Here is a 25,985-nt window from a genome sequence, read left to right on the forward strand (position 1 = left end):
TTTCCTGAGTCCGCTGGGAATTACATTTCTATAATTGAGCAAATTACTCTACCAGTGCCTCAGGCTTTTGTTTTGGTTTTTGGTGTTTGTTTGTTTGTTTTGTACAGTAAGAACACAAGTAACTTTATAAAGCTTTGAGAATTAGATACATTGATGTATGTAAGGCAATAATGAGAACACTTCTGGACACACAAATTGTGGGGTTATAGTTAACTTGATCTGGTCTTGCTTACACTCACTGCCTTCCATTCAGTTCTGACCCATCAACCCATTCAAGACTTTTGGGACTGTTTATAGAACAGCCAGCCTCAGCTTTCTCCCACAGAGCAGTTGTAGCAGCCCATATCATGTAACCCATAGGGTCACAGGGCTCCTTGGTCTCCCAGTTAATTGACAATTATCCACATGTTGACGTTCCATCCTCTCACATGGATCACTTGCTTTTATTCTATTTCCATTTGAAAAATTTCTTTAAGACCATCTGTTTCCATTTTCCACAACATCAATTCAGGTCTTCTCTAGAATGGTTACTTGATTTGAAGTATAATTGCTACATGTTTTTATTCTGTTTCAGCTCCCTTTTCCATTGTTGTGGTTGCTGTCGGGTGCCTTTCAGTTGTGATCCATGGCAACCCTGTGCACAACATTGCATGGTCCTGCGCCATCCTCACAATTGTTCCTGTGCTTGCGCACAATTTTCTAGCCACAGTGTTGATACATCTTGTTGGGGGCCTTCCTCTCTTTTGCTGTCCCTCTTCTTTACCAAGCAAGTTGCCCTTCTCCAGGGACTGTCCTCTCCTGACATGACTAGTGTAAGATAAAGTCTCTCCATCTCACCTCTAAGGAGCACTCTGGTGTACTGCTTCCCTTTTTAACTACTGAGTTTTTATTTCCACCAGTTTGTTCACAGCTTCCTGTTCCTGTTCCATACAGAACATGCCGTTTACCAATCTACCAATATCAAATTGTTTCCTGAAAATCTTCTGTAGTTATATTAGAGCTTTCCTAAAATCGGCTCTTTCCGGACTTACATGTGTTGTTGCCCATTAACTATAGCTATAGCTATTTTTCATATAATCAGTGTTAGGATTTTCATATGCTGTTGACCAATTGTATAGGTCAAAAGAAACACTTAAAGACGGGCCTTGGGTCCCCTTTGCTGATGTAGACATATAATATATAACCTCAGGGCAAAACACTATGGTATGCTGTTACATGAACAAGCTTCCAATTGAAGGTTCATCTCTGCTCAGTAAGGATACCAAAGTGGGAGTCAAGCTTATCAAAAAAGCAGAGTTTATTAGAGAAATACCTCTCAAGGGGAGACTGCAGGATGAGGTGTTTGGGCCCCGAGGCAAACTTGTTCTGTCCCAAGAAGAGTTTTTTAAGGGAGTTTGGGTGGAAAGGGTATTATGTTTATGAATGAAAGTAGAGCATTCTAGGAATTGAGCCCATACAGGTGGGATTATGGTACTTGGTTTATTCACAATAGGTGTTCCAAATGGGGACTGTGGCAAAGGCTTCTGGGAGGGTTATCATTACTTAATATGGAATGGTGTGCATGCACTGGGCAGCTTATTTCTCAGGGTCAAGTCTTCTGCCTGATTTTATTAGCTCTTGGGTTCAACTTGAGGTTACAGCTATCTGTTCTAGTCCCGTTCTATGTTCAGTCTGAGCTGGCCAAATGCCAAATGCTGCATGTAGACCAGGGAGTGGAAAGAATGTATATGACTTTATACGGGAGAAAAGAACATTACTTTTGCAGGGGTTGGAGAGGAAATAGAAAATGATGGCAGCTATTGTAATGTGCCACAAGTTTAAACGTCTACTGGATGCCGGTTTCATTAAGCCCACTGTGGGCCTGGGGACATTTCTCAAAATCAGCAGAACTTGAAATCTAAGGGTGGAAAACCACAGCCTCCTTCTTAACATGTGACCACACCACCTTCTGATTTCGTTAGGTCGTTTTTAAAATGTGCGTTGAGAAACGCACCTGAAATCAAGATCAAACCACAAAGGACAATGGACAGGTTGTAAAGATAAGTACTATTTCGCGAAACGCTGCTTGCGCCTTGAAATTACACGCATGTAAATACGATGTCTTACAATCAGTCCAGACCAGACAAATTTAAGGGTCACCACTATCACGCATACCAGCATTTTGGATTCCGGCGGGCAAGACGCAAGTCTCGCGCGGCGCAAGCTCTCAGGCTCGCTAAGGCTTCTGGGAAATGGAATCTAGGCGCGTCGCGGAGGATTCTGGGAAGAGTAGTTCGACCTACCCTCCCGGCGTACTCCAAAGAGGCCGAGAGTGGGGACAGGGCCTTCTCGACCCGACCGGAAGTGACCGTTGAAGCAGGCTGTAGGCGTGACAAGAGGTGGGCGCTCGGGAACTCCAGCTGCCTTGGTCCCCTTTGCACGGCCAGCGTGCTTCCGGAGTAGGGATCTGAGTGTGTGGGTCGAGCCCGTGGGGGCGTGGAGGGGACGGGCAGAACAGGTATCACCATGGCAACCGCCGGCGCTCTGGGCACATGACGTCACCCTGCTAAACGCCCAGTGACCTCTGCGGGAAAGGTCTAGAGAGCCCAGGGATGCCTCATTCCTCCTTCAGTTTTTGCTGACCCACCCTGAGACTTTGAAGGGCTTTGTTTCTTTGGTCTGGTCTCTAGAGAGCCCCGTTGTAGCCAGGCCACACCCGACTAGTCCACCTGCCACCTTTTCCTCCTTGCAGCAGATGAGTCTTCCTGTATTCGAACCCGCGGCAGTGTGAACCCACTGGGCCTTGGACACTGGGTTTGTAGGCGCCTCTGGCCAGACTCTAGGGTGGGAATCAAGGCGTGGTTTTGTTTGGGATCTGGGCTGACCCAGCTCAGCCCATCTCCGTTCTGGTTTTGTTCAGTGCGAGCGTCACTTGCTAGTTATGCTCTTGGGGGCGGGTCACTTGTCTAGTTTGAGACCTGTTGGCCCTTCTCTAATGATCTGAAGTGTAAGGGATGCTGCTGATTCCACCCTGTGTCCTTTAGAGTCGCCAACCTTAGTGTGTGTAAAGGCACGGACTCCCTGCAAGGAGAGCTGGACATCAAAACCCAAGACCGAGATCCCACCTGGAGGGACGCTGTCTAGGAAACTTGCCAATGTTCAAGAGGAGCAGGATGAGCGTCTGAGATGGAAGGTAGTGGGGAGGGATTGGGGTGGAGGGGAGCGGAGGGAAGAGCCCAGAGAATGGTCTTGGAGAGGAGGAGGCTGTAAGGGAGAACAAACAGTGTGTTAGGGATTAAAGAAAGGAAACAATGACACTTTATAAGGAGAGATTTATTTATAGACTTGGAGGACGAGTTAATGTAATTGCACATAGTGTACGTAAATTTGCTAAATATGAGAATGATAATCTTGCAATAAGATAAAACCTTGGTAATTATCCCTTCAAGTATAGGGATCAGTTAAGAAAATATCCCTGGCAGATGGACTTTTCGTTTTTTAAAAAAAATTTTTATTAAAAGATCATTTTATTGGGGGCTCTTACAGCTCTTACAACAATTTATACACCAATTGTATCAAGCATGTTTGTACATATGTTGCCATCATTATTTTCTAGACATTTATTTTCTGCTGAGCCCTTGGCATCAGCTTCTCTTTTTCCCCTTCTGCCGCCCCCCCACCCTCATGATCCCTTGATGAATTATTATTATTTTCATATCTTATACCAACTGCTTTCCCCCTTCTCCCAACGTTTCTGTTGTTTGTGTGTATTCTCCACCCCCCACCCCCCGCTCTTCTTAAGCCCATTCCTGAAGAATTGTAGCTTGGAACACAAACTTGTAGGCGTTTTTGTTGTTGTTTTGTTTCAAAATTATTTTTCCCTGTTGTCCCTTTTTAGTTGTCCCTCCATTGTATTTGGAGAGCTGCCTGCTACTGTAACTTCTGTGTTGCTCTAAGTTCTACCCCCACACAAAAGAGACTTCTCTTTCTCTCACATGGCTGCCCTTCAGATAATATGAATCACGACACTTCGTGCTTTCTATGCAAGAGTATGCCTCCCTTGGATGAGTCTTCCTGTGATACGATATATAGATTTTTCTGGAAACTGTCCTTCTTATCAGTTTCTTTTAAAAATTCAAAAAAAAATTCAGTGCCTAAAATCAACATACTAGTTCTTTAGATACACTTTGAAAAATGCCTGAAGATATAGATGTACTGTTTTTCTAACGGGGAGTGGGTGGGTGAGGGCTTCAGGAAGTTTGTGGGAAAAGGGAATAGAAAGATAGGGAATTTACCCACAAACTTTCTGATGCCACCCCTTATTTTAATTCTTCTGCTGACTAATGTCACAGTTTAGGTGCTTTAAAAATGATATTGTATGAAGTATCTAAACATAAATATTCAAGGCAATTATGAGTGTTAAAAAGCAAATATGCCATTTGAGGACTAAAATGCACCTAACCCAGTCGTGGAATTTTCAGTTGGCTCATATATATTTGAAGTTGGTCAGTAAATAAGGAAGAACAACAACAAAAAAGTTATATTGTACTGTAAATCTTAGACCTTTTATGTATAAACTTCAGCAAACTAGACTTACACATTTTTTGTGTAATAAGGTTGTTTTGTTTTTCATGTGAGTAATTTGCATTGGTGTTGTTTAAATTTTTTTGGCCATGTGTTCCTTCCTGTAGGAATAATTTCTATCATAATTTAGTTATCCAGTGTTTTAACTCTTCTTCCCAACTTTATGTCACTAGCAGGTTTGATGGGTTCTGTTCCTTCTCTTTCGTCCTAGATGCCCTAGAACAGATCAAGGTGTACTCAGAGCCTGGTGACAAGTTACTACAGACCTCCCTCAGCACGAGCATTGCCTCTGCATTCTTTAGGTATAGTTAGGCAGCTAGTTATCTGTAACCTATTAACTTACTACCCCCCCCCCAGGGTGAGACCATGCAAATAAAAAGTATGAAACTCTAATGAGGAAAATGGCCTCTTTTACCATCTGGCTAAGCTTAAAATGAGCCGTCCCAGAGGCTCATTTAACAAATTGAAACCATGGGTTAATCATAACTCTTCTTAAAAACAAACAAACAAACAAACAAACAAAAAACTTGTCTTCTTTTTTTCCATTTCTTTAATCCCTGGGGAGTGGTGGATAGGTATGTCACTAGTATCTAGAAGCCAGAAGCAGAGATCCCTACTCTGAGAACCTCCTACATCCAAGAGGCAGATCTGCAACACAGGAGATGGAAAGGAGTGGCAGCCGCAGAGCCAAGAGACCAGCACAAAGTAGCGTGGTGGCCTTCCCTGCGCTTGAGAGAGGTGGCTGCAGTGGGTGTGCCAACACACAGAGCAAAATGATGGAACAATTTCTGCCAGAAGGCTCTAGCCCTGTGTGTTGGAAGAGCTAGCTCCCCAGACACATGCCTCAAAGGTACCCAACTCCTGAAGGAAGCCACCTGGCAGAAGACACTCAGTTTTCTGGTTGGACTTGGGCCTGGGAAGCACCCTATGGGTCTTGTGCTCTTAGTCCTCTTGTTCCTGCAGCCATCACTTCCCTGCTGCTTAGCTGCCGCTTCTCGAGCTTCGCCTGATCTGCTTTCCCCGATCAAGGAGGTTCAGCAGCACAGGGATCTCAGGATCCAAAGGATGCATGTCATTCTTTGCTCTACTTTCTTTGTGGTAGTGAGATCCCTACCTCTACTGCTGTGGTGGCTCATTTGAAATCTGGCAGGATGGTCAAAACTGACTAATCCCCACATTACAATTCTATACGCCCTGTTTGTGTGACTACATCCCACTTGGGTACTATAGTTGTATTATTAGCAATCAATTCATTCCCCTTGGTGGGCCACTAACACCTTGCCTTTGCATAGGCCTACCCAGTCATTTGATAGGCATTGCAAAGATGATAGCTAGAAAAAGTAGCCCTTGTGGTAAGTGTTGGGTCAGTGGTTGCAAGGTCAGTGGTTCAAACCTGTCAGCCGCTCCTCGGGAGAAAGCTGAGGCTATCTGCTCCTGTAAGATTTATAACCTCAGAAACTCTATAAGGGGCACTATGCATCAAATTGACTCAGTGGCAATAGGCTTAATTTTTTCATATAACTAGAAGAACCCCATCAAGTATATATGATCAGGAGTGGAATGCTTAGTCAGAGAATAGGCATTTGCTTAGCTTTAGAGTATATGAGGGGGTAACCCCCCCCCCAGTGCAATTACACTGGGTAGAGCAGAGCTTTTGTAGTACCCATTTTCCCCAATAGGCAAGTATCAAGTAACTCGCTCTGAGTTAGTGCACTCAGTGGTGTTGCCTGGGAAGATATCTCTGGTCACAGTGGAATTTTTTGTAAAAGTGGTTTCACTCGAACCTTGTTTTGTGTGTGTGTGTGTGTGTGTGTGTGTGTGTGTGTGTGTGTGTGTGTGTGTGTGTGTGTTTGATGGCTGATTTAAGAAAACAGCATGAGGCTGTGAAATTTTGTTTCCTGCTTGGGGAAAATGCCACAGAAACTGTTTTGAAGTTGAACACAGCTTGCAAGGACAGCGCTATGGGAGAAAACTCAAGTGTATGAGTGGTTTTCTCATTTCCAAAAAGGTGAAATATCAATTGTTGATAAACCTCATTTAGATATCTGTCAACTTCTGGAACAGACAAAAATGCCGACTTGTAGTGCACTTGGAGTTCGTTCCACCAGGTGAGACTGTTAATCAATCTTTCTATTTAGAGGTTCTAATAAGATAGTGTAACAGTGTGTGACCAAAAAGGCCTGATTTGGCAGATGAGGACCTGGTTTTGCCACTGCGACAATGCACCTGCTCATGCAGCCATCTCAGCATTTTTGTGTGTCTTTTTGGCAAAAAAACATCATACCTCTCTTGCCCCATGCACCTTACTCACCTGATTTTGCTCTGTGCGACTTCTTTTTGTTCCTGCAAACACAGAGGGACATGAAAGGACAGCAATTTGACAACGTAGAAGAGGTGAAGAAAAAAATGAGGGAGGTGCTGTCAGCTATTCAAACAAATGAGTTTGAAAAATGTTTCCAAGAGTAGAACCTCATATTTGAAAAATGTATTAAGTGTAATGGAGAGTACTTTGAAGGTGATAAAGATGTTTTGTAAAAAATTTAAATGCAGAGTTTTGAAAAAAATAGGGTTTTTTTTGGTACCTCTTTGTATAGTATGAAAGTTTTCTTAAATGGTTGATAAATGTATACTGCTAGAGCAGTGTACAGGCATATCTCAGAGGGGAGGCAGGTTCAGCCCTCTCCAACTCTCACTACCATCAAGTTGATTCTGACTTAGAGTGACCCTGTAGGGCAGAGAGTTTCCAAGACTAGGCTTACAGGAGTAGGCTGGTGGTTTCACAATGCTGACCTTGTGGTTAGCAGCCCAACATGTAATCTATTGCCACCAGAGCGCTATGGCTTTAGCTCTAGAGACTGTAATAAAGCGTATTTTGCAATAAAGTATGCCAGTGCATTTTTCCCAGTGCATATAAAGGTTGATTATGCTATGTTATGGTCTATTACGTGAGTAATGACATTGTGAAAAAGTGAAGATTGCCCCCCCAGATGACACATGGACATGAAATGAGCACATGCTTATACAAGAATAGCGCTGATAGACTCAGTGCCGGATGGCCACAAGCCTTCAGTTTGGAAAAACACCATGCCTGTGAAGCTCAGTAGAGCAAAGTATGATAAAATGAGGTCTACCTATACACAAGTTCCAATTGCTCTGTGTTCTTGTCAACAGTTAGTATTGACCCTGTCTGTTTACTTGTAGCCATTCTGGTGGATGGATAGTGATTGTGATATTTCATTTTCGTTCATAACATTTTCTGAGGGTGTATGAAGCCTGTTAGCCTGTAATCTGAGGACTTCAAATTGTATATGTAACAGAGAAGCCTGCCAAGTTATCTCCCCTACGTAATATTAAGGATTACTTTCAAATAGCAAAGTAAGTTGACTTTAATGGATTGCTGGGAGTAGCTCAGTTGGTCAGGATGTATTGTGACTTCTTCTTCCTTTAGATCTGCCCTGTCCAGGCCCTGTCCTTCTCCAAGGGGGACAGACGGATAAAGAGGGACTAACCCCTCTACTCCCATCAGCCAGGTTTCAGGTGAGTTTTAATTTCCGGAAATGTCATTTTAATCCTTAGAGTAAGGTTGTATATTCTTCTTTTGCATTGGAGTATGTTTGCTTGAATTTCTATATGCCCTGTGAGCGCCTTCCTGGCTCTGCCATTCACCTGAGGCTTTATATTTTACTGTGCTCCGGGGGTAGTGGAGCAAAAGAGGTACAAAAATTTCATCTTTTGCACGAATAGGCCAAAACGCCTGCTAAAAAAACAGAACAAGTCATGTAAGAAAGGTGAAATGAGTATAGGTATTATCTTACATACCGTGGGATCCCGTTGTAAATTCTGTTGTAAATCGAGCTTACATAAGTAGAATGCTTCAATTTTTTCTTCACTTTTCATTATTGTAATTGCCTTTTATTATCATTATCTTTATAAATAAAATATTTGTCTGTGGACATTAACTTGAGAATGATAATATCAGCAAATTCTGTGCTGCACGTTGTATTTGGTCCACATCACTAATGATAAGATGTGCAAGAAAAAGGAGCAGCTCCCTGTTTAAAGTGTTGGACGGCAACAATGTCATCTTCTTTTTTGCTTAAACTCTATTTTATCAAGCATGGTTTCCTTTTTCAGGACTAGCTGCACCTGATAACATATGCCTAGATCAATGGTTCTCAACCTTCCTAATGCCGTGACCCTTTAATACAGTTCCTCATGTTGTGGTGCCCCCCAACCAAAAAATTATTGTCATTGCTACTTCATAACTGTAATTTTGCTACTGTTATGAATCATCATGTAAATATCTGATATGCAGGATGTATTTTCATTGTTGCAAATTGAACATAATTAAAGCATAGTGATTAATCACAAAAACAATATGTAATGATATATTGTGAAATATTTATTTCTAATTACAAATAAATGAAATTTTGTCTGGATGCATGGTGTAGCATGGGTAACACTCTTAATATAACAACAGTAAACTACTGTGCTACATTTTGCAACAGTATGCATAAAAAGCCAACATCAGTGCGAAGGTTGAAATAGCTTCTTTCTCACCAGATCAGAAATTCTCAGGGCAGTCTTTTTCAAGAGCACAACAAAGATCATCTTCCACAACAAGTCTATTTCGGTATTTAGACTTGATAACCAACAAGCTGGAAAACCCTGTTTCACACAGATATGTTGTTGGAAATGGGAGAAGAAAGCCCAACACAGTCTCAGACAGAACAGGATACAATTGCAAACACTTGATCCAGAATTTTGTGACTGCCATTGTGGAGAAATCAGTTCTCGCTGCATCACTGTTAGTAAGTTCAATGAACTCCTCTTGTGCTGTATCAGGAACATCTTTAACTTTGACTGTGAATAGGCATCCGGCAAGTGAAAATGGGGTGTCAGGTAGATTTGGAAAGTACGATGAAATTTCATCTGCAAGCATGTGCAAGTGTTCTTTCACAGAAATTGTCATTGTAATCCTTTTGTCTGGTTCAATGTCATGTTCCTTAAAGAAGTCAGATAAGGTAGGCAACATGTAAATTTTATTTTCATCCAATTTTTTTCCCCCAAAGCTGAAGTTTCATTTGGAATGATTGGATCTTTTCAGACATATCTAGGCATGTTGCTTTTGGTTCCTGCAGTAATAAATTTAACTCATTCAAGATGGCAACTAAGTAAGCTATTTTCTGCAGTTCACTTTTATCGCTAAAAAGTGCTTCAAACTGTGGTCTTGCTTTTTCTGATGAAAAACGTTTGAGTTCATCACAAAGCTCAAAAACATTTTAAAACTTTTTTTCTTGACAACCATCTCACTTCAGTGTGAAATAGCAGAGCATTATTTGGTGCATCCAATTCCTTGCACAGTTGCAAAAACAGTCCTGTTTAAAATGCTCGCCTTTACAAAATTGACAACTCATGACGCTTTTCATTACTTCTTGTAACTCTTGTAACAGCATCTTCATAGCTAATATTTGCTGATCAATCATACAGTGAGTGCCGATGACTTTTGGTGACTCATTCAGTACCAAATGATGAAATCCAGATTGACATCCTAGCACAGCTGGGGCACCATCTGTGCAAACACCACAAACCTTTTCCCAAGAGATCTTATGCTCTTCCAGAAATGAACCAACTGTGTCAAATACATCATGTGCAGTAGTTGTCATTTCAAGAGGTTTGCAAAAAAGAAACTCATCTTTAAAATCATCATCATGAATGTACCTCACGTAAACCAGTAACTGAACAGTTTGCAACATCTGTGGATTTACCAAGCTGGATGCTAAATATTGGAAGTGGAGCAGATTTAGTGTACTGGATGACCTGATCAAGAATATCGGCAGACGTGTCATCTATTCTTCTGCAGACAGTGTCATTAAATAAGGAAATTGCACTCAAATTTGTAACAGATTCATCCCAGAGAGTAACTAGAACAATGTCTTTGGCTGCTGGCAGCAGTAAATCCTCAGCAATGGTGTGAGGTTTCACAGCTCTGGTGATTCTGAGTGCCATCAAATACGAAGCTTCAACGGCTGCTAAATTTGTTTGTGGTACTTGCCACCAGTGTCAAGTCTGGGTTTCTTGAGTCCATTAGTTTGGCTTCTAAAATAGTTTGGATCCTTGCTGGCAGAAGTTGGATGCTTGCTATCAAAATGGTATTTTAGTTTGTTCAACTTCATAGATTCTGCTGATAGAAATTCACAACAAATAACATTGCAGTTTCTCAATTCCTGCTGTAATTATTGAGATAAAACCATACTGTAAAAAAATACTGTAAAAAATCCTCACTAGTGCATATGCACTAGTATATGCAGCACATATACTAAGAAATTCTCACTATATTTTCTTTTCTTAATGTTCTTGTCTACACAATCCATTGTCATCGGATGGTTTGCTAATGAAAATAATCTTTAACAATAGCTTTAATAGCAAAAGATGATACATGGTATAGTTCAGTTAAAACAGTTCATTACAGTTTCCTATGATTTACCATTCTCTGTTGTTTTTCTTTACATACCTGTTACTGTCACCAAAGGGCAGTATTCACATCAACCACAGGTGAATATAAAACGACTGATCAGCATCCAGATTACGTTCTCATAGTACAGATTTTTTTGTCAGTAGTTGATGATTTTTTACAGTACACGATTTCATATTTACCCTGTAATTATAATTCATGAAACATCATTTTACTTCCAATACTGCTGCTTTCAACACAGTAACTGCTTTTAACAGTGTAGCTGCTTTCAACACAGTAGCTGCTCTCTACACACGTGTGACTGGTCTACATAAGTACAATATGGTGCCAACCCTGTCACATGTACCTGTATTTGTATGGGGTGTATGTAACGGGGTTGGCGTCATGATGTCATCACACTGGGTACTGGTATGTGGGCATGTCTGCATGTGGGCGGTCCCTCCTGGAGACAGATAGAGGAGCAGTGTCTTGGTTCCTAAGATCATGGGGGAGGAGGGAAGACCATAATAAATATGTTTTCTGATGGTCTTAGGCGACCCCTGTGAAAGGGTCATTCGACAACCAAAGGGGTTGTGACCTACAGGTTGAGAACCGCTGGCCTAGATTGTGAGACAAAGTCTTGCCATCTTTGCTTCCAAGGAGTACCCTGGCTGTCCTTCTAACAAGACAGATTAATTTTTTATTCCAGCAGTCCAGGCCACTTCCAACATTCTTTAGCAACACCATAATTCACATGGATCAATTCTTCTTCAGGTTTTCTTGTTCATTGTCCAGCTTTCTCCAGCATATGATGCCTTAGGTACATCATTGGTTCTCAATTAGAAGCAGTTTTGCTCCATGGAGACATGTTTGACCATTATAACTTGCAAGGAAGGCGTGCTACTGGCATCTAGTTGTTTGCACCCAAGAATGCTGCCCAGTATACAGAGGACAACGTTCCACTGTAACTTAAAGGCACTATCTAAACTGAAGTATTAATATGGTATAAATATATCAAAAATATCAATATATCAAAAGTATTAATCTTTGGTTGAAAACCTTGATGTAGATTCCTATTTCTATCCGGTATAATTGCTTTCTTCATGAAGGACTTTAACATTTCTTGTAATGCAAGTCTATGGTGATGAATTCTTTCTATTTTTATTTCTGGAAAAGGACAGTTGTTTTTGTTTCACCTTCACCTTTGAAAGATATTTTATTGGGATTGAAGTCTGATTTTCTTCTTTCAGTATTTAATGATGTTCTCACTTAACTTCTTACTTGCATTATACCTAACAACAAAATCTATCATTTAAGAACCTTTTTTTTTCATTTGTTTTTATGTCATTTCCCCCCTTATTTATAAGATTGTTCTCTCTTTCCCTGGGTTTGAGTAATTTGATTACATTTTTATTTGTGTTTCTTGTGTTGATAATGTGTTGGGAATCTAGGATCTGGAAAACAATGAGCTCTCAAATCTTCAGATTTTGTTTTGCTTTTTTTCCTCCCCCATTCTTTAAAGGACTCCAATTACACATCTGTTGAACCAGTAGAAGCTCCTAGGGCTTCCTTTTTTTGGAGTATTTTTTTCCTGATTTATTTTGGACACTTTCTATGTTTTTGTATTTGAGTTGCCTGTTACATTGCCTAATCTGCTATTAATACTTTCAAGTGCAATTTTCAATTCAGAGCACTGCCATTTTCAGGTCTAGAATTTTCATTTGATTCTTTAAAACATTTTTTTGTTTAAATATATCTTCCATGTCTATATTTATCTTTTTTTATATACCATATATACTCAGGTAAAAGCCCATTCAAATATCAGCCAAGGCACCTAATTTTACCACAAAAAATGCATTTATAATGTGCTGAAAAACTAAGCTTATACATGAGTATAGGCGTTAGATAGTGTAGTTATATTGACTTAAAAAATTAATAAATCATTTTGTTGGGGGCTCTTAACAACTCTTACAACCAATATATCAATTGTTATCAAACACATTTGTACTATGTTGTCATCATCATATTCAAAACATTTTCTTTCTGCTTGAGCCTTTGGTATCAGCTACTCTTTTTTCCCTCCCTCCCCCACCCTTCCACCTTCATGGTCCCCTGATAAATTATAAATTATTATTTTCATATCTTACACCTTCTGCTGTCTCCCTTCACCCACGTTTCTGTTGTTCATCCCCCTGGGGGGGGAGGTGTTATATGTCAATCATTATAGTCAGTTCCCCAGTTCTCCCCATCCGTCCCCACCTTCCTCCTACCCTTATGCCATCACTACTCCCATTACTTTTCCCCAGGGGTTTATCTGTCCTGGATTCAGTGTGACAAGAGCTCTTATCTGTACCAGTGTACGTGCTCCAGTCTAGTTGGGTTTTTAAAGTATATCAGAACTGGGGTCATGATAGTGGGGGCAGGGGGAAAACATTAAAGAACTAGAGAAATGTTGTGTGTTCCATCGGTGCTATGCTATACCCTGGCTGTCTTGTTCTTTCCTTGAGACTCTTCTGAGAGGGATGTCCAATTGTCTACAGCTGGGATTTGGGTCTTCACTCCAACCCCCATCATTTGCATCAGCATATTTGTTTGTTTGGAGTCTTTAACTTCAAGCCTTAAAAACCCCCAAAACGATATCTTCATTAGGACAAAGTGTTCTTGAATGAGGGAGTACTTGAGTAGATACCCAATGCCTGTCAGTTACCTTAATACTTAACAATTAAATATTTGTACATAGGCCTCTATCTCTACCATTATATATTTATTACTATGTATACCTATATTTATACCTCTATAAATGTCTTTTGCCTCCTAGTTATTTCCTCTATTTATTTGTACTTTCCTCTTATCCTACTATCACGTTTGGCTTTTATTTGACTTTCAGTACTTTCTCTTGGCTACATTGCACTTGATCAAACCCCATCAGGCATTCTGCGCCCTCCTTGCCATCTATTTTAGATCTCTTATTGTTCCCTTGCCCCTAGGTTTGTTGGCTCCCCACTTTCTCCTACTTCCTCCTCTCCCATGTGCCCCTGGAGCCCCATTGTTTTCTCCTCCGGATTGGTTATACGGTCTATCCATATTAATTTTTAATATATGCTAATTCTAATATCTTGTCATTTCTAAGTTGGTTTTGATACATTTTTCATATTACTGGTTGTGCTATTTCTAGACATTGTGAATTTTAGCTCGCTTTGAATGCTCTATATTTTTGTACTATTATATTCTTGAGCTCTTTTGTGGGTTGTAGTTAACATATACAATTGTAAACAGTGTGCTCCTTTCAAATCTTACTTCGAAGAGATGTACGGTGAGCCGAGAACCGTGTCTTATATAAAAGTATTTATTCCCCACTTACCCAGGTAAGACCATTTTGAATCTTCTGAATGCCTCATTACAAAACTACTCAGACTGGCTAATGGGAACGTACTCCATTTTTAGCCCTTTTGACTAGTACTAGCTCTTCCAGTCCTTTGGATGATTCTTTCCTTGACCTCAGATATGTCATCACTCCTGTACCCTGAGTGCTACCTTGCAGAATACTCTTCAACAGTGGTTCCCAAAGCTTCCTAATGCTGAGACCCTTTCAGACACTTCCTCATGTTGTGGCGACTCCCAACCATAAAATTATTTTCATTGCTACTTCATAACTGTGATTTTGCTACTGTTAGGAATGGGGTGACCCCTGTGAAAGGGTCGTTCGACCCCCAAAGGGATTGCAACCCACAGGTTGAGAACCACTGCTCTAGAAAGTATTAGTTCTTGTGTCTCTTTTCTTGGGTGTCTTCCCCAGTGTCTGTTCTATGAACTCTAGTCACCTTAGTTCCCCCAAACTCTTGGTCTATCTCTTCATTTCAAGGAGTCTGCTTGGGCCCTCTTGCGTTTTCTAACCCTGCACGAAGTTTTTGCTTCATAGATTAGGCTCCTGTTACATTTCCTATTCCCCAAGAAAAGGTATGGTTTCATAGATTTTGTTTCAGATTTGCTGGTTGTTCATTCAGGATGATAAATCCAGTTCTTTTTATTCTCATCTTAGCTACTACTTGATCCTTTTGAGGGTTGTGTTGAATTGCAGCTTTTGTTAGGGCCAGTATAATATAACCTAAGGTAGGGGTGGGGAAAGTCTGGCCCAAGAAAGCATCAATACCAGTTAAGATCACAGGCCTCACCAAAGAGAAGCAGTTCTAACCATCACAGTAGGGTAAGTTAATTAAATGTTTGAATAATATGACCCAAGAATAATGTTATAATTATCCAAATAACCTTAATAGAAAAAAGGTTCCCCACCCCGATATCCAGGATTATGTTCCCAGGTATTCATAACCACTCTTCAGTGTAGTGATTTCTGGAATTATGTGTAGGGCTTGTAGCAGGATGTGATAATTATAGAAAGGATTCAGTGGTGGCAGGGGGGTAAGCGGGAGCGATGTCAAGGAGGCCCTGTGCAGCCAGTATGGTTAGAAACGGATTGTGGTGGCAATTATGCAGTTCTCCTTTACTTGATTGAAGTATGGAGAGGTGTGTTGTATGTATTGAATTCCAACTAATAAAAGGGGAAAAAAAGAAAAGATTCATATATACCTGAGTATAAGCTGACCCGAATATCAGCCAAGGCACCTAATTTTACCACAAAAACAGACTTTAAAATGTGCTGTAAACCTCGGCTTATATTCGAGTATATATGCTAGTTTCAAGAAAGAAAGGATGGCTAAATTAATCCTAGCATTCCAAGATTTCCAACCACAATTAATGCTTAATAACAATTGCATCATATATTCATACTGGTGTCTTTCCCCCCTTGTCTTACCCAGAAGTACACCCCGTCTGCACGGCAATCCCCAGTCCGTTGGTGGGAGTTACACAGAATATGACTAGAAGAACCATACTAAATGTACCACTGCACCACAGCTACAAATCAGGGTTGCCTTACTTTCTTGGCACAAGTTTGCCACTGAGTTTAGCTTTTCTCTTTTCCTTTTTAAAATAGTTTTATTGGGGGCTCGTATAATTCTCAGCACAATCCATATATACATCCATTGTGTCTAACACATTTGTACATTTGTTGCCATCATCATTCTCAAAACATTCGCCTTCTACTTGAGTCCTTAATATCAGCTCCTTATTTTCCCCCTCCATCTTTAGAAATAATTTTTGTGTGTGCTGTAAAAGATACTTTTCTTGAGTAGTCATTTGTTATATTGACTATTTTAGTTTTATCTTGATTTGGAAGTTACTTAATCCTATTAATTTTTATAAACATGGAGTCTTTTGTTGTTTGACTTTTATTCTATACTTTGTTACTCTATTTTATTTAAATTCCTTCCCTGACCACAAAACTGCAAAATATGTTGCCTATTCCTGTACATTAGAGGTAGTAAAACTAGATATACAATGAGTCCTTGCTGTATTTTCTAACACAGATTATGGTGATGAACAACAATGCCCAATACCGACTGTACCTTAAAGGAGACATTTCATACTGAACATCTCTTCTTCTTACAATACCACTCTGAGTTAGTTGTTTTTATATTCATTTTGCAGTAGAACTCTTGTCAAAATTAATTTTCAAATGTCACCCTCACTTCTCTAAGTATTGCTAGCTTTATCCTTTTCCTAAATAATTGTCTTAATGCTAAGCAGAAATATTTGATATTTCAGGAATCATTGACCTTGAAGGATGTGATTGTAGACTTTACCCAGGAAGAATGGAAACAACTGGATCCTGTTCAGAGAAATCTTTTCAGAGATGTGACCCTAGAAAATTACGCACACCTGCTCTCTATAGGTAAGGAGGACTCTAAGATAATCTTTGGTGGTAGGCGGTAAGTCTCTTTTGCTTAGGCAGGTTTTGCTTTTGGGTTTAGGAACCAGAGATTCCTAGTTTCAAAACGTTTGAAAAGGTTTCTGTTCCAAGTAGAAGAGCAAGTAAATTACTTTTCTGGACTCGGATGAGCTCTCAGGGAATTTGTAACATTTAAGCTAATAAGTTATCCACTCTGCTTTAAAGACAAAGTGGTAAGAATTTTGATACTGTGCTTTTCCCTTATTGCAGGTAAATGTTTTTTTCTTTTTCCTTTGTATGAGCAGGACTTCAAGTTTCCAAACCTGATGTGATTTCCCATTTAGAACAAGGGACAGAGCCATGGCTGGTGGGAGTAGGTACTTTTGAAGGTAAGTCATGGAATCCTAGCTACATGAGTGTCTTAAGCTCTAACTGCCAACCTGATAAGAGACTATTTTATATCTGAAATATTGATGTGCCTTCTCTTTTGAAGTGTTGCCTGGTGAGAACTGGGAAGTCATTTGTTCTAGACTCTACTATGCTTTGTCCTACCACAAATTGCCCTCATACATATTCTATTTTTATATTTCTTACAGAGGAGGTGTTCTTCCTGTCTTATCCTAAAGCCCAGCCCTCAACTTGGCCACTGTATTTCATCTCTTTGCATTTCCTTTGGGATCTTGATCTCATATTCGTAATCTCACTTTGAGCTTTCAGTTTTCTCTTTTGAATCTACAGGATTTACACGAAGTTCCCCTTACTGGATTCAAAACAGAAATAGCTAATTTAGATCTCCGGTTTGCTTTACTCAACATAGTTATTCCTTATGACCACAACTCGATATCTCTTCCTTCTCAATTAAACTCAGGAAAAGTGAGTTTTCATTCCAGTAGCCTTCATTTCTTTATCACCTATTACTTTGTTAATGTCAATGTGTAGATTCTGAGCCTTTCATCTTATCAGACTACCCTGGAAAGTTAAGAATAACTTTCTTTCCAACTAAGTTCCCAAACTGTGCAGCAAGACCATTTTAAAGATATGACCCTGGAAAGTTGCTGTCAAGGGGATATCTAGCCAGAGTTTATGGGGAAAATCTGTTGCTGTAGGGTTGGTTCTGATTCATAACAACCCTATAAGACAGGGTGAATTGCCCCATGGCATTTGTTAGATATTAAATCATTACAAAAAGCAGAATCCCACATCTTTCTCCAGGACAGAGGCTGAAGGGGTCAAATTGCTGACTTTTCTGTTATTAGCTGCGCATTTGCCAATGAGTCACCAAGACCTCCCAAACCCATGACCATCAGTTGATTCTGACCCATAGCAACACTATTTAGGGTTCCCAAGGTGGTAAATCTTTAAGGAGTTGACAGCCTCATCTTTCCCTTTCGGAGCAGCTGGTGAGTTTGACCCACACCAGGGCTCCGAAGACTGGGAGTGGGAGCACTTTTTAATGAAGATGACAGGTGGGGGAGATCAAATTTTCAAAATACTGAATTTGGCTTTAAATAAGCATTGTAAATTTCCAAGAGATTGGCATAGACTGTAACGTAGTTCTCTCTCTTTCATCCTTTCTCACCATGATTTTATATTCATTCTTTTTCGTACTATATCTTTAAATTTGTTCTTCTAGAAAATGGTTTCATGGAACTGTTTTGTAATACGAGCTTATTGACTGGTGATTACAGTCTGTTAATTTTGGGAAAATCACGTTGTAATTACAAATTAAAAATTAATTTCAGAAATCCTTACATGTCAAGATAGAAAATCATTTTAAAACATTTAAATGTCTACAGAGAAAATCCAGGTTTTAAGCAATGAAGTCCCCAGGGAATACCAAAAACAGACTTTGGGGAGAGGGTGTAGTACCCCATCAGACTCAACTGAAAAACACTCAGAAAGGTCAACAAACAGACCTGGCACTATTTATAGGCGCTTTTTTTGCGGGGGGCGGGGAGGTCATTGGGTTTGTTTGTTTGCTTTTGTTGTTTTGCTCTCTATCTTGCTTTTGTGCATATTATTGTCTCTACATGTCTATCTAGATAAGATAGGTGGGATAAACAATCCAGGGAGAAAACCACAGGACCTACGGTTCTGGGAGACATCGGAGAGGGTGGGGAAAAGCAAGAGGGGTGTCAACAAACACAAGGACAAGGGAACAACAAGTGATCTAAAATTGATTGTGAGGAGGGCATAGGCTGCTTGGTAGGGCTTGATCAAGGGCAGTGTAACCCAGAAGAATTACTGAAATCCAAATGAAGGCTGAACATGATAGTGGGACAAGAAGAAAACAAAAGGAAATAGAGGAAAGAACTATGAGGCAAAGGACATTTATAGAGGTCTAAATACAGGCATGTACATATGTAAATATATTTTTATATAATGATAGGGAAATAGATCTATGTACATATATTTATATGTTATGTATTAAGGTAGCAGATGGACATTGGGCCTCCACTCAAGTACTCCTTCAATGCAAGAACACTTTGTTCTAATAACCTGGCATTCCGTGATGCTCACCTTCTTGAGATATCACTGAAGACAAAATGGGTGCATAAGCAAATATGAAGAAAGTTAATGGTGACTGGCTATCAAAAGATATAGTGTCTGGGGTCTTAAAGGCTTGAAGATTAAACAAGCGGCCATCTAGCTCAGAAGCAACAAAACACTTTCAAAGAAGCACACCAGCTTGTGTGGTCATGAGACCACCCTGTGTGATCATGAGGTGTCAGTGGCATCAGGTAGCCGGCATCAAAGATCCAGAACAAAAAAACCATGAGGGGGAGCACAAAGTTGAGACCCAAATCCCATCTGTAGACAACTGGACATCCCCTTACAGAAGGATCACAAGAAATAGATGAGCCAATAAGGTACGGCACACCACTGATAAAACATACAACTTTCTACTAGTTCTTTAATTCTTGCTTACCCTCCCCCACCTCGTACACACACTGTCATGACCCAATTTTCCTTACAAATCTGGATAGACCAGAGCCTGTGTACGAGTACAGACATTGCTCATAACACAGGGAATCCAGGACAGATAAACCCCTTAGGATCAATAATGAGAGAGTAGCGAAACCAGGAGGGTAAGGGGACGTTGGGGGGGAGGGAAGGGAACCAATCACAATGATAACCTCCTCCCAAGGGATGGACAGTAGAAAAATGGGTGAAGGGGAAACAGGTTGGTGTAAGACATCAAAAACAAAAATTATAAATTATCAAGGGTTCATGATGGAGGGAGGGTAAGGGAGGGGTAAATGAGCTGATATCAAGGGCTCAAGTAGAAAGAAAATGATGATGGCAACATATGTACAAATGTGCTTGATACAAGGGACATATGTATGGATCATCCTGTATTCAGCGTTATTGCATGTATTTTGTGAGTCTGAAGAGGACTTTATAGATTGGCATCAGACATAGTGGCTAATAGGGCCTTGATCTGGACTGGGTTGGGATGCTTTTTTAATGTACAAGTACCCTTTATATAAAACTCTCTCTTACACACATATGAGTGTCAGTGAATTTGTTTATCTAGTCTACCCAGGCTAACACTGTATGAAGGACTCAACAGTGTGGTCAATTTGGTAACAGATTGCACCCTATTTTTGCCTTCAGCTGGAACTTCAACCCAGGAACCACTTCTATACTCTTTGCTTCTTTTAATAATATCAAACTCCTTTTCTCTCCATGTCCTTCACTTTAAAATACTCCAGGAGGCATTCAGTGTGTTACAAACCTAGTTTGCTTGCTGATGAAAACATATCTATTTCTTGTAGTGTTTCTTTTGGTTGTTTCCAAACTTGAGTTGCAGTGATGTCCTTGTCCCAGCTGGAAAAGTTCTGATATGAAAGTATGGATGCTTATGCATCATGCTACATGGTGATGCTTAATGATGACAAGTGGCTCTGAGTCTTTGCTTCATCCTTGCACTAATCGTGACTAGGCTGGCAGCATGAGAGAGATTCCGGACTTTCTAGGGTTTGGTGTATATTCTGTTACCAGTGGATCCAAAGAAATGTTATCTTAAGTATAATCATTATTCCTTACCGAAACTGCAAGGGCTGAATACCCTGCTTTTTAAGTAGTCATTGCTCTTGTGGGCAACTTTCTACTTCTTGTTACATACTTCTCTCCCCTCCCCCCATTTTTCTTTCTTCTGATAGTTTGCTGATAATATTGCTTTCTTTATTAGTATATTTTATTCTTCCAATTATCCTAAATTTATGTTCATGGGCTTTCCCTTTCTCACATATTTCCTTAGCCTTCAGCTATTCTTTCTGTTTCTGTTTTGAGCTGATACTTCTTGTCCTATATGAGAACATTTTGGTTAATCTCTTTTTGGCATCTATCAGTCCAGGGAACTAGTCTAGTCTAATTCTAACTAGTCTAATTAAACTAGTCTAATTCTTCATTTCTTTTCCTAATTCTCAAAATTCTAGACTTGAACTTGATATACTTTGCCCATTAAATTGTTTATTCTGCTTACATCCCTCCATTTAAAAAAATTAGTATTCATTCATTCTTTCATGCTTAAAAACTGTGGGACTGTAGCCAGTTTTCCCCATTTGTCCTGTCTTTATTTATATTTTATTTTTTTAAATACTTTTATTAGGGGCTCTTACATCTCTTATCACAATAGATATATTTCTCCAATGTATCAAGCACATTTGCACATATGCCACCACCATCATTTTCAAAGCATTCTCTTCCCATTTGAGCCCCTAATATCAGCTCCCAATTTCTTCCCCTTCCCTCCCCCAACTGCCCTTGTCCTGTCTTTAATTTGTGGCTCTTGGATTTTTGTTTTATTGTTCATTGTCAATGATTCCAATTCAGAATGTGTCCTTTAGATTCAGTTTATCTGCATCTCTCTTAAGCCATTCTGTCCTTGTCTTTTAATTAGTATCTCAAATGATGTTCCCTTACCAGCTCTTAGAGATTATCTATAGAATCAAATTAGCCATTCTCCTGTTATTTTATGTTCTGTATTTTCCTTAACCTCCTCCCTCTCCTTTAGCTTTTCCCAACTTCCTCTCTAAATACTAGGACTTTATTTGAAAACCCTCAGAATTCCTTTTTAGTCTTTCTAGTTCATTCCTATAAGCGGATTTTCTTTTTCTCTAGTCAGAAAATACTGTCATTTTCTCTCTCTTTGTTGTTTCAGAGTGGAAGATAAAGCCTGAAAATAATGCATCCGTCCCAGAGTTAAACATTTCTGAAGAAAAACCATCTCTATCAGTAATAATGGAAAAACTCAAAATAGATCATCATGGGACTTCCAATCTGTTAGAAACTTGCGAACCTGAAGGCAGTCTAGATTGGCAACAAGCAAATCAGCTAACGCTTCCAAGGGAAATAAAGATCACTGAAAAGATAGTACCTGCTTGGGAGCAAGGCCCTATACATAATGAATACAAGAAAAGCACCGATATGAGTTCAAACCCTATAGCACACTCAGAAATATCTTCAAAAGAAACCCCTCTTAAGTGCAATGAACGCAAAACAAGTGTCAAACAGAATTTAAATCCAATTAAAAAAGAGAAATCTTGTAAGTGTAATGAATGTGGGAAAGCCTTCAGTTATTGTTCAGCTCTTATTCGCCACCAGAGAACGCATACTGGAGAAAAACCCTACAAATGTAATGAATGTGAGAAAGCCTTCAGCAGAAGTGAAAACCTTATAAATCACCTAAGAATTCATACTGGAGATAAACCATTTAAATGTGATCACTGTGGAAAAGGCTTCATTGAGGCACCATCTCTTATTCAACATCAAAGAATTCATACTGGAGAAAAGCCCTATAAATGTGACGAATGTGGAAAATCATTTAGTCAGAGGACCCATCTTGTTCAGCATCATAGAATTCATACTGGTGAGAAACCATATATGTGTAGTGAGTGTGGAAAGGCCTTTAGTCAGAGGGGCCATTTTATGGAACACCAGAAAATCCATACAGGCGAAAAACCTTTTAAATGTGATGAATGTGATAAAACCTTCACCAGGAGCACACATCTTACTCAGCATCAAAAAATTCATACTGGAGAGAAAACCTATAAATGTAATGAATGTGGGAAGGCCTTCAATGGACCTTCTACATTTATCCGACATCATATGATTCACACTGGTGAAAAGCCTTATGAATGCAATGAGTGTGGGAAAGCCTTCAGCCAGCACTCAAACCTTACTCAACACCAGAAAACCCATACTGGAGAGAAACCCTATGATTGTGCAGAATGTGGGAAATCCTTTAGTTACTGGTCATCCCTGGCTCAACATCTGAAAATTCACACTGGAGAAAAGCCTTACAAATGCAATGAATGTGGGAAGGCCTTCAGTTATTGCTCATCTCTTACTCAACATCGTAGAATTCACACCAGAGAAAAGCCTTTTGAGTGCAATGAGTGTGGAAAGGCTTTCAGTTATCTCTCAAACCTTAATCAACACCAGAAGACTCATACCCAAGAGAAAGCCTATGAATGTAAGGAGTGTGGAAAAGCCTTTATTCGGAGTTCATCGCTTGCTAAACATGAGAGAATTCACACTGGAGAGAAACCCTATCAGTGTCATGAATGTGGGAAAACCTTCAGTTACGGCTCATCCCTTATTCAGCATAGGAAAATACATACTGGAGAAAGACCTTACAAGTGTAATGAGTGTGGGAGAGCGTTCAACCAGAACATACACCTTACACAACATAAGAGAATTCATACAGGAGCAAAGCCTTATGCGTGTGCTGAGTGTGGTAAAGCCTTTCGTCATTGTTCCTCTCTTGCTCAACATCAAAAAACTCATGCAGAAGAAAAGCCCTATCAGTGTAACAAATGTGATAAGGCCTTCAGCCAGAGTTCACATTTGACTCAGCATCAACAAATTCACACTGGAGAGAAGCCCTATAAGCGCAATGAACTTGACAAAGCCTTTAGTCTGAGTACTCATCTGACTGAACATCAGAATACTCACATAGGAGAGAAACCTTATAACTGTAATGAATGCAGGAAAACTTTCAGCCAGAGCACTTACCTCATTCAGCATCAGAGAATTCCTTCAGGAGAGAAGCTTTTTGGATGTAATGATTGTGGAAAAGCATTTAGATATCGTTCTGGTCTCAGCAAACATCAGAGTCTTCATCCTGGTATATGACTGTTCTGGCAATACCATTCATTTAGGGAGATAAATTTAATCTAGCTTATCTTTTTGTTAAATGCTGAGGGATCAAAATGGGTTGAGAAAAAATATTTTAAGTTTTTACGTTCACATGAATGCAAACTACATTGGATTAAACTAATCCAATTATGTGACATTGGGAAACCCAACCACTTTGAACTTCAGTTTCCTTATCTGTGAAATCTAAAATTTGGAGTATATGATGTCAAAGTTACTTTGGAGTTTTATATGTCCACAATATATTATTGAATAGTGTTATATATCATAAATTCTAGAATGTGTATATTACATCTTGAATGTGTGTTTATGCATGTTTTGCCAATAGAAGACATTTGTGCATCAGTAACTATAAAGGAGGTTTGTTACTGTGTTCTAGCATACGTAAATTATATAGGTAACCATTTCCTAATAAAAAGAATTCATAATACCTGCAAGTCAATAATGCAGTAGCATATAACAATTTAACTTAAGAATATTAAAACTTCAAAAAATTTCTTCTACTGTATTTTAACCCCTAGAGATATTTGAGTTTTCTAGTGATCTCAGAACACAAATTCCACCAGTATGTGTCTTTAAAAATCAATAATTTATTATGGATTTAGAGGCTAAGAGTCTAAATTCAGAGGTCTGAATTCTCTCTTTAAGGGAATGTTATATTTTTTTGGTCTCTTCAGTTGTTATTAAGGGCTGCCTGGTTGGTTCTGATTAATAGGGACCCTAAGTATAGCATAATTAAACACTGCCCCGCCCTACACAATCCTCATAACTTTTATGTTTGAACACATTACTGAAGATTTTGTCAGCTCATGTGGTTGAGGGCTTTCCTTTTTTTCTTTGGCCATCTACCAGACATGGTGTCTTTTTATAGGGACTAGACTCCTGATAACATGTTCAAGGTATGTGAAATGAAGTCTTGCCTTCCTCACTTTTAAGGTTGTGTCATGCCAGGTTGACTAGAGAAAAAAAATCTAGTGACATATATGTATAAGAACTTTATATCAAGAAGTAATTATATATAAAGGAAACATCCCAGCCCAGTCTAACTCAAGTTCATAAGTCCAATAATAGTCCATAAGTCCCTCTTCAGTGTGACACATTAATATGCAGTGATGCAGAATGCAGGAATATCCCAGGCTGATAGGTGCAAAGTCGTGTGGATACAAGATCAGTGGAAACATGACAGGGCTCCAGCAGTGCTCAGGGTGGCCAGCAAGCAGGAAGGTAAAGGCAGAGAGAGCAATATATCTCGGTTGCTCCTCCAAGGTATGTCATGAAGTTGTGACCTTATTGACAAGCTAAACTCAACTTACATCTTAACAGGTGCCATGTTGGCACACACATAAAAAAATACTATCACTAGGAGCATTCTGACTGTACTATCAAGACGTTTGTTTGTTCTTCTCGAAGTTTGTGATGCTCTCAGTATTCTTTGCCACCACCACAATTCAGATACATCTGCTTGTGTTCTTCCTTGTTGGCTTCCTAACTCCCAAGTCTGCACATTCTATTACAATATTTTATCTTTCTGAGCTTTTGGAACTTTCTGCTCAACTCTTTACCTCATTTCTTCCATTGACTTTAGCTACTCTGAATTCTAGAGCAAGTTTAAGTCTCTTCAGACATTCACGTGGGTCTTTTATTTCTTGACTTTTTAATGGCCTTTTGCTTTCTTGATATATGAATTTTTAATGTCACCCCACAACTTGTCAGGTCTTATCAGTGTTCAATGCATCAAATCTGTTCTTGGGACATTCAATTCAAGTGGGATCTACACAAGGCCATATTTTGGTTCTCATGGACTTGTTTTAATTTTTGTCAGTTTCAGCCTGAACTTACATCTGAGCAATTGAATTCTGATCTGTTCGACAGTTATCCCCTGGCCTTGTTTTGTCTGATGATACCAAGCTTCTCCATTGTCTCTTCCCACAGATGTAGTCAATTTGATTCTTGTATATTCTTCCTGGAGAGGTCCATGTGAATAATCACTGTTACGTGGTTTAAAATGGTGTTTGTAAA

The 25,985-nt window shown here is 39.6% G+C and overlaps 1 protein-coding gene across 1 annotated transcript; it reads left to right on the plus strand.

Moving 5' to 3' along the window:
• The first annotated feature begins 2,261 nt into the window (after positions 1-2,261).
• On the plus strand, positions 2,262-24,369 carry ZNF184 (zinc finger protein 184). The gene is made up of 6 exons (XM_075532927.1): positions 2,262-2,378; positions 3,024-3,172; positions 8,012-8,100; positions 16,679-16,805; positions 17,108-17,191; positions 21,970-24,369. Exons 2-6 carry the CDS (start codon positions 3,166-3,168, stop codon positions 23,943-23,945), a joined length of 2,283 nt encoding a protein of 760 aa, XP_075389042.1. The 5' UTR covers positions 2,262-2,378; positions 3,024-3,165; the 3' UTR covers positions 23,946-24,369.
• The last annotated feature ends 1,616 nt before the right edge of the window (positions 24,370-25,985 follow it).

Source organism: Tenrec ecaudatus, chromosome 1, assembly GCF_050624435.1.
Source record: "Tenrec ecaudatus isolate mTenEca1 chromosome 1, mTenEca1.hap1, whole genome shotgun sequence".
In the NCBI taxonomy this organism is placed as follows: Eukaryota; Metazoa; Chordata; class Mammalia; order Afrosoricida; family Tenrecidae; genus Tenrec; species Tenrec ecaudatus.

Coding starts and splice junctions, on each gene's coding strand:
- ZNF184 (XM_075532927.1), top strand. Junction 8,101..16,678: donor TCCCATCAGCCAGGTTTCAG/GTGAGTTTTAAT, acceptor TTGATATTTCAG/GAATCATTGACCTTGAAGGA. Junction 16,806..17,107: donor CGCACACCTGCTCTCTATAG/GTAAGGAGGACT, acceptor TTGTATGAGCAG/GACTTCAAGTTTCCAAACCT.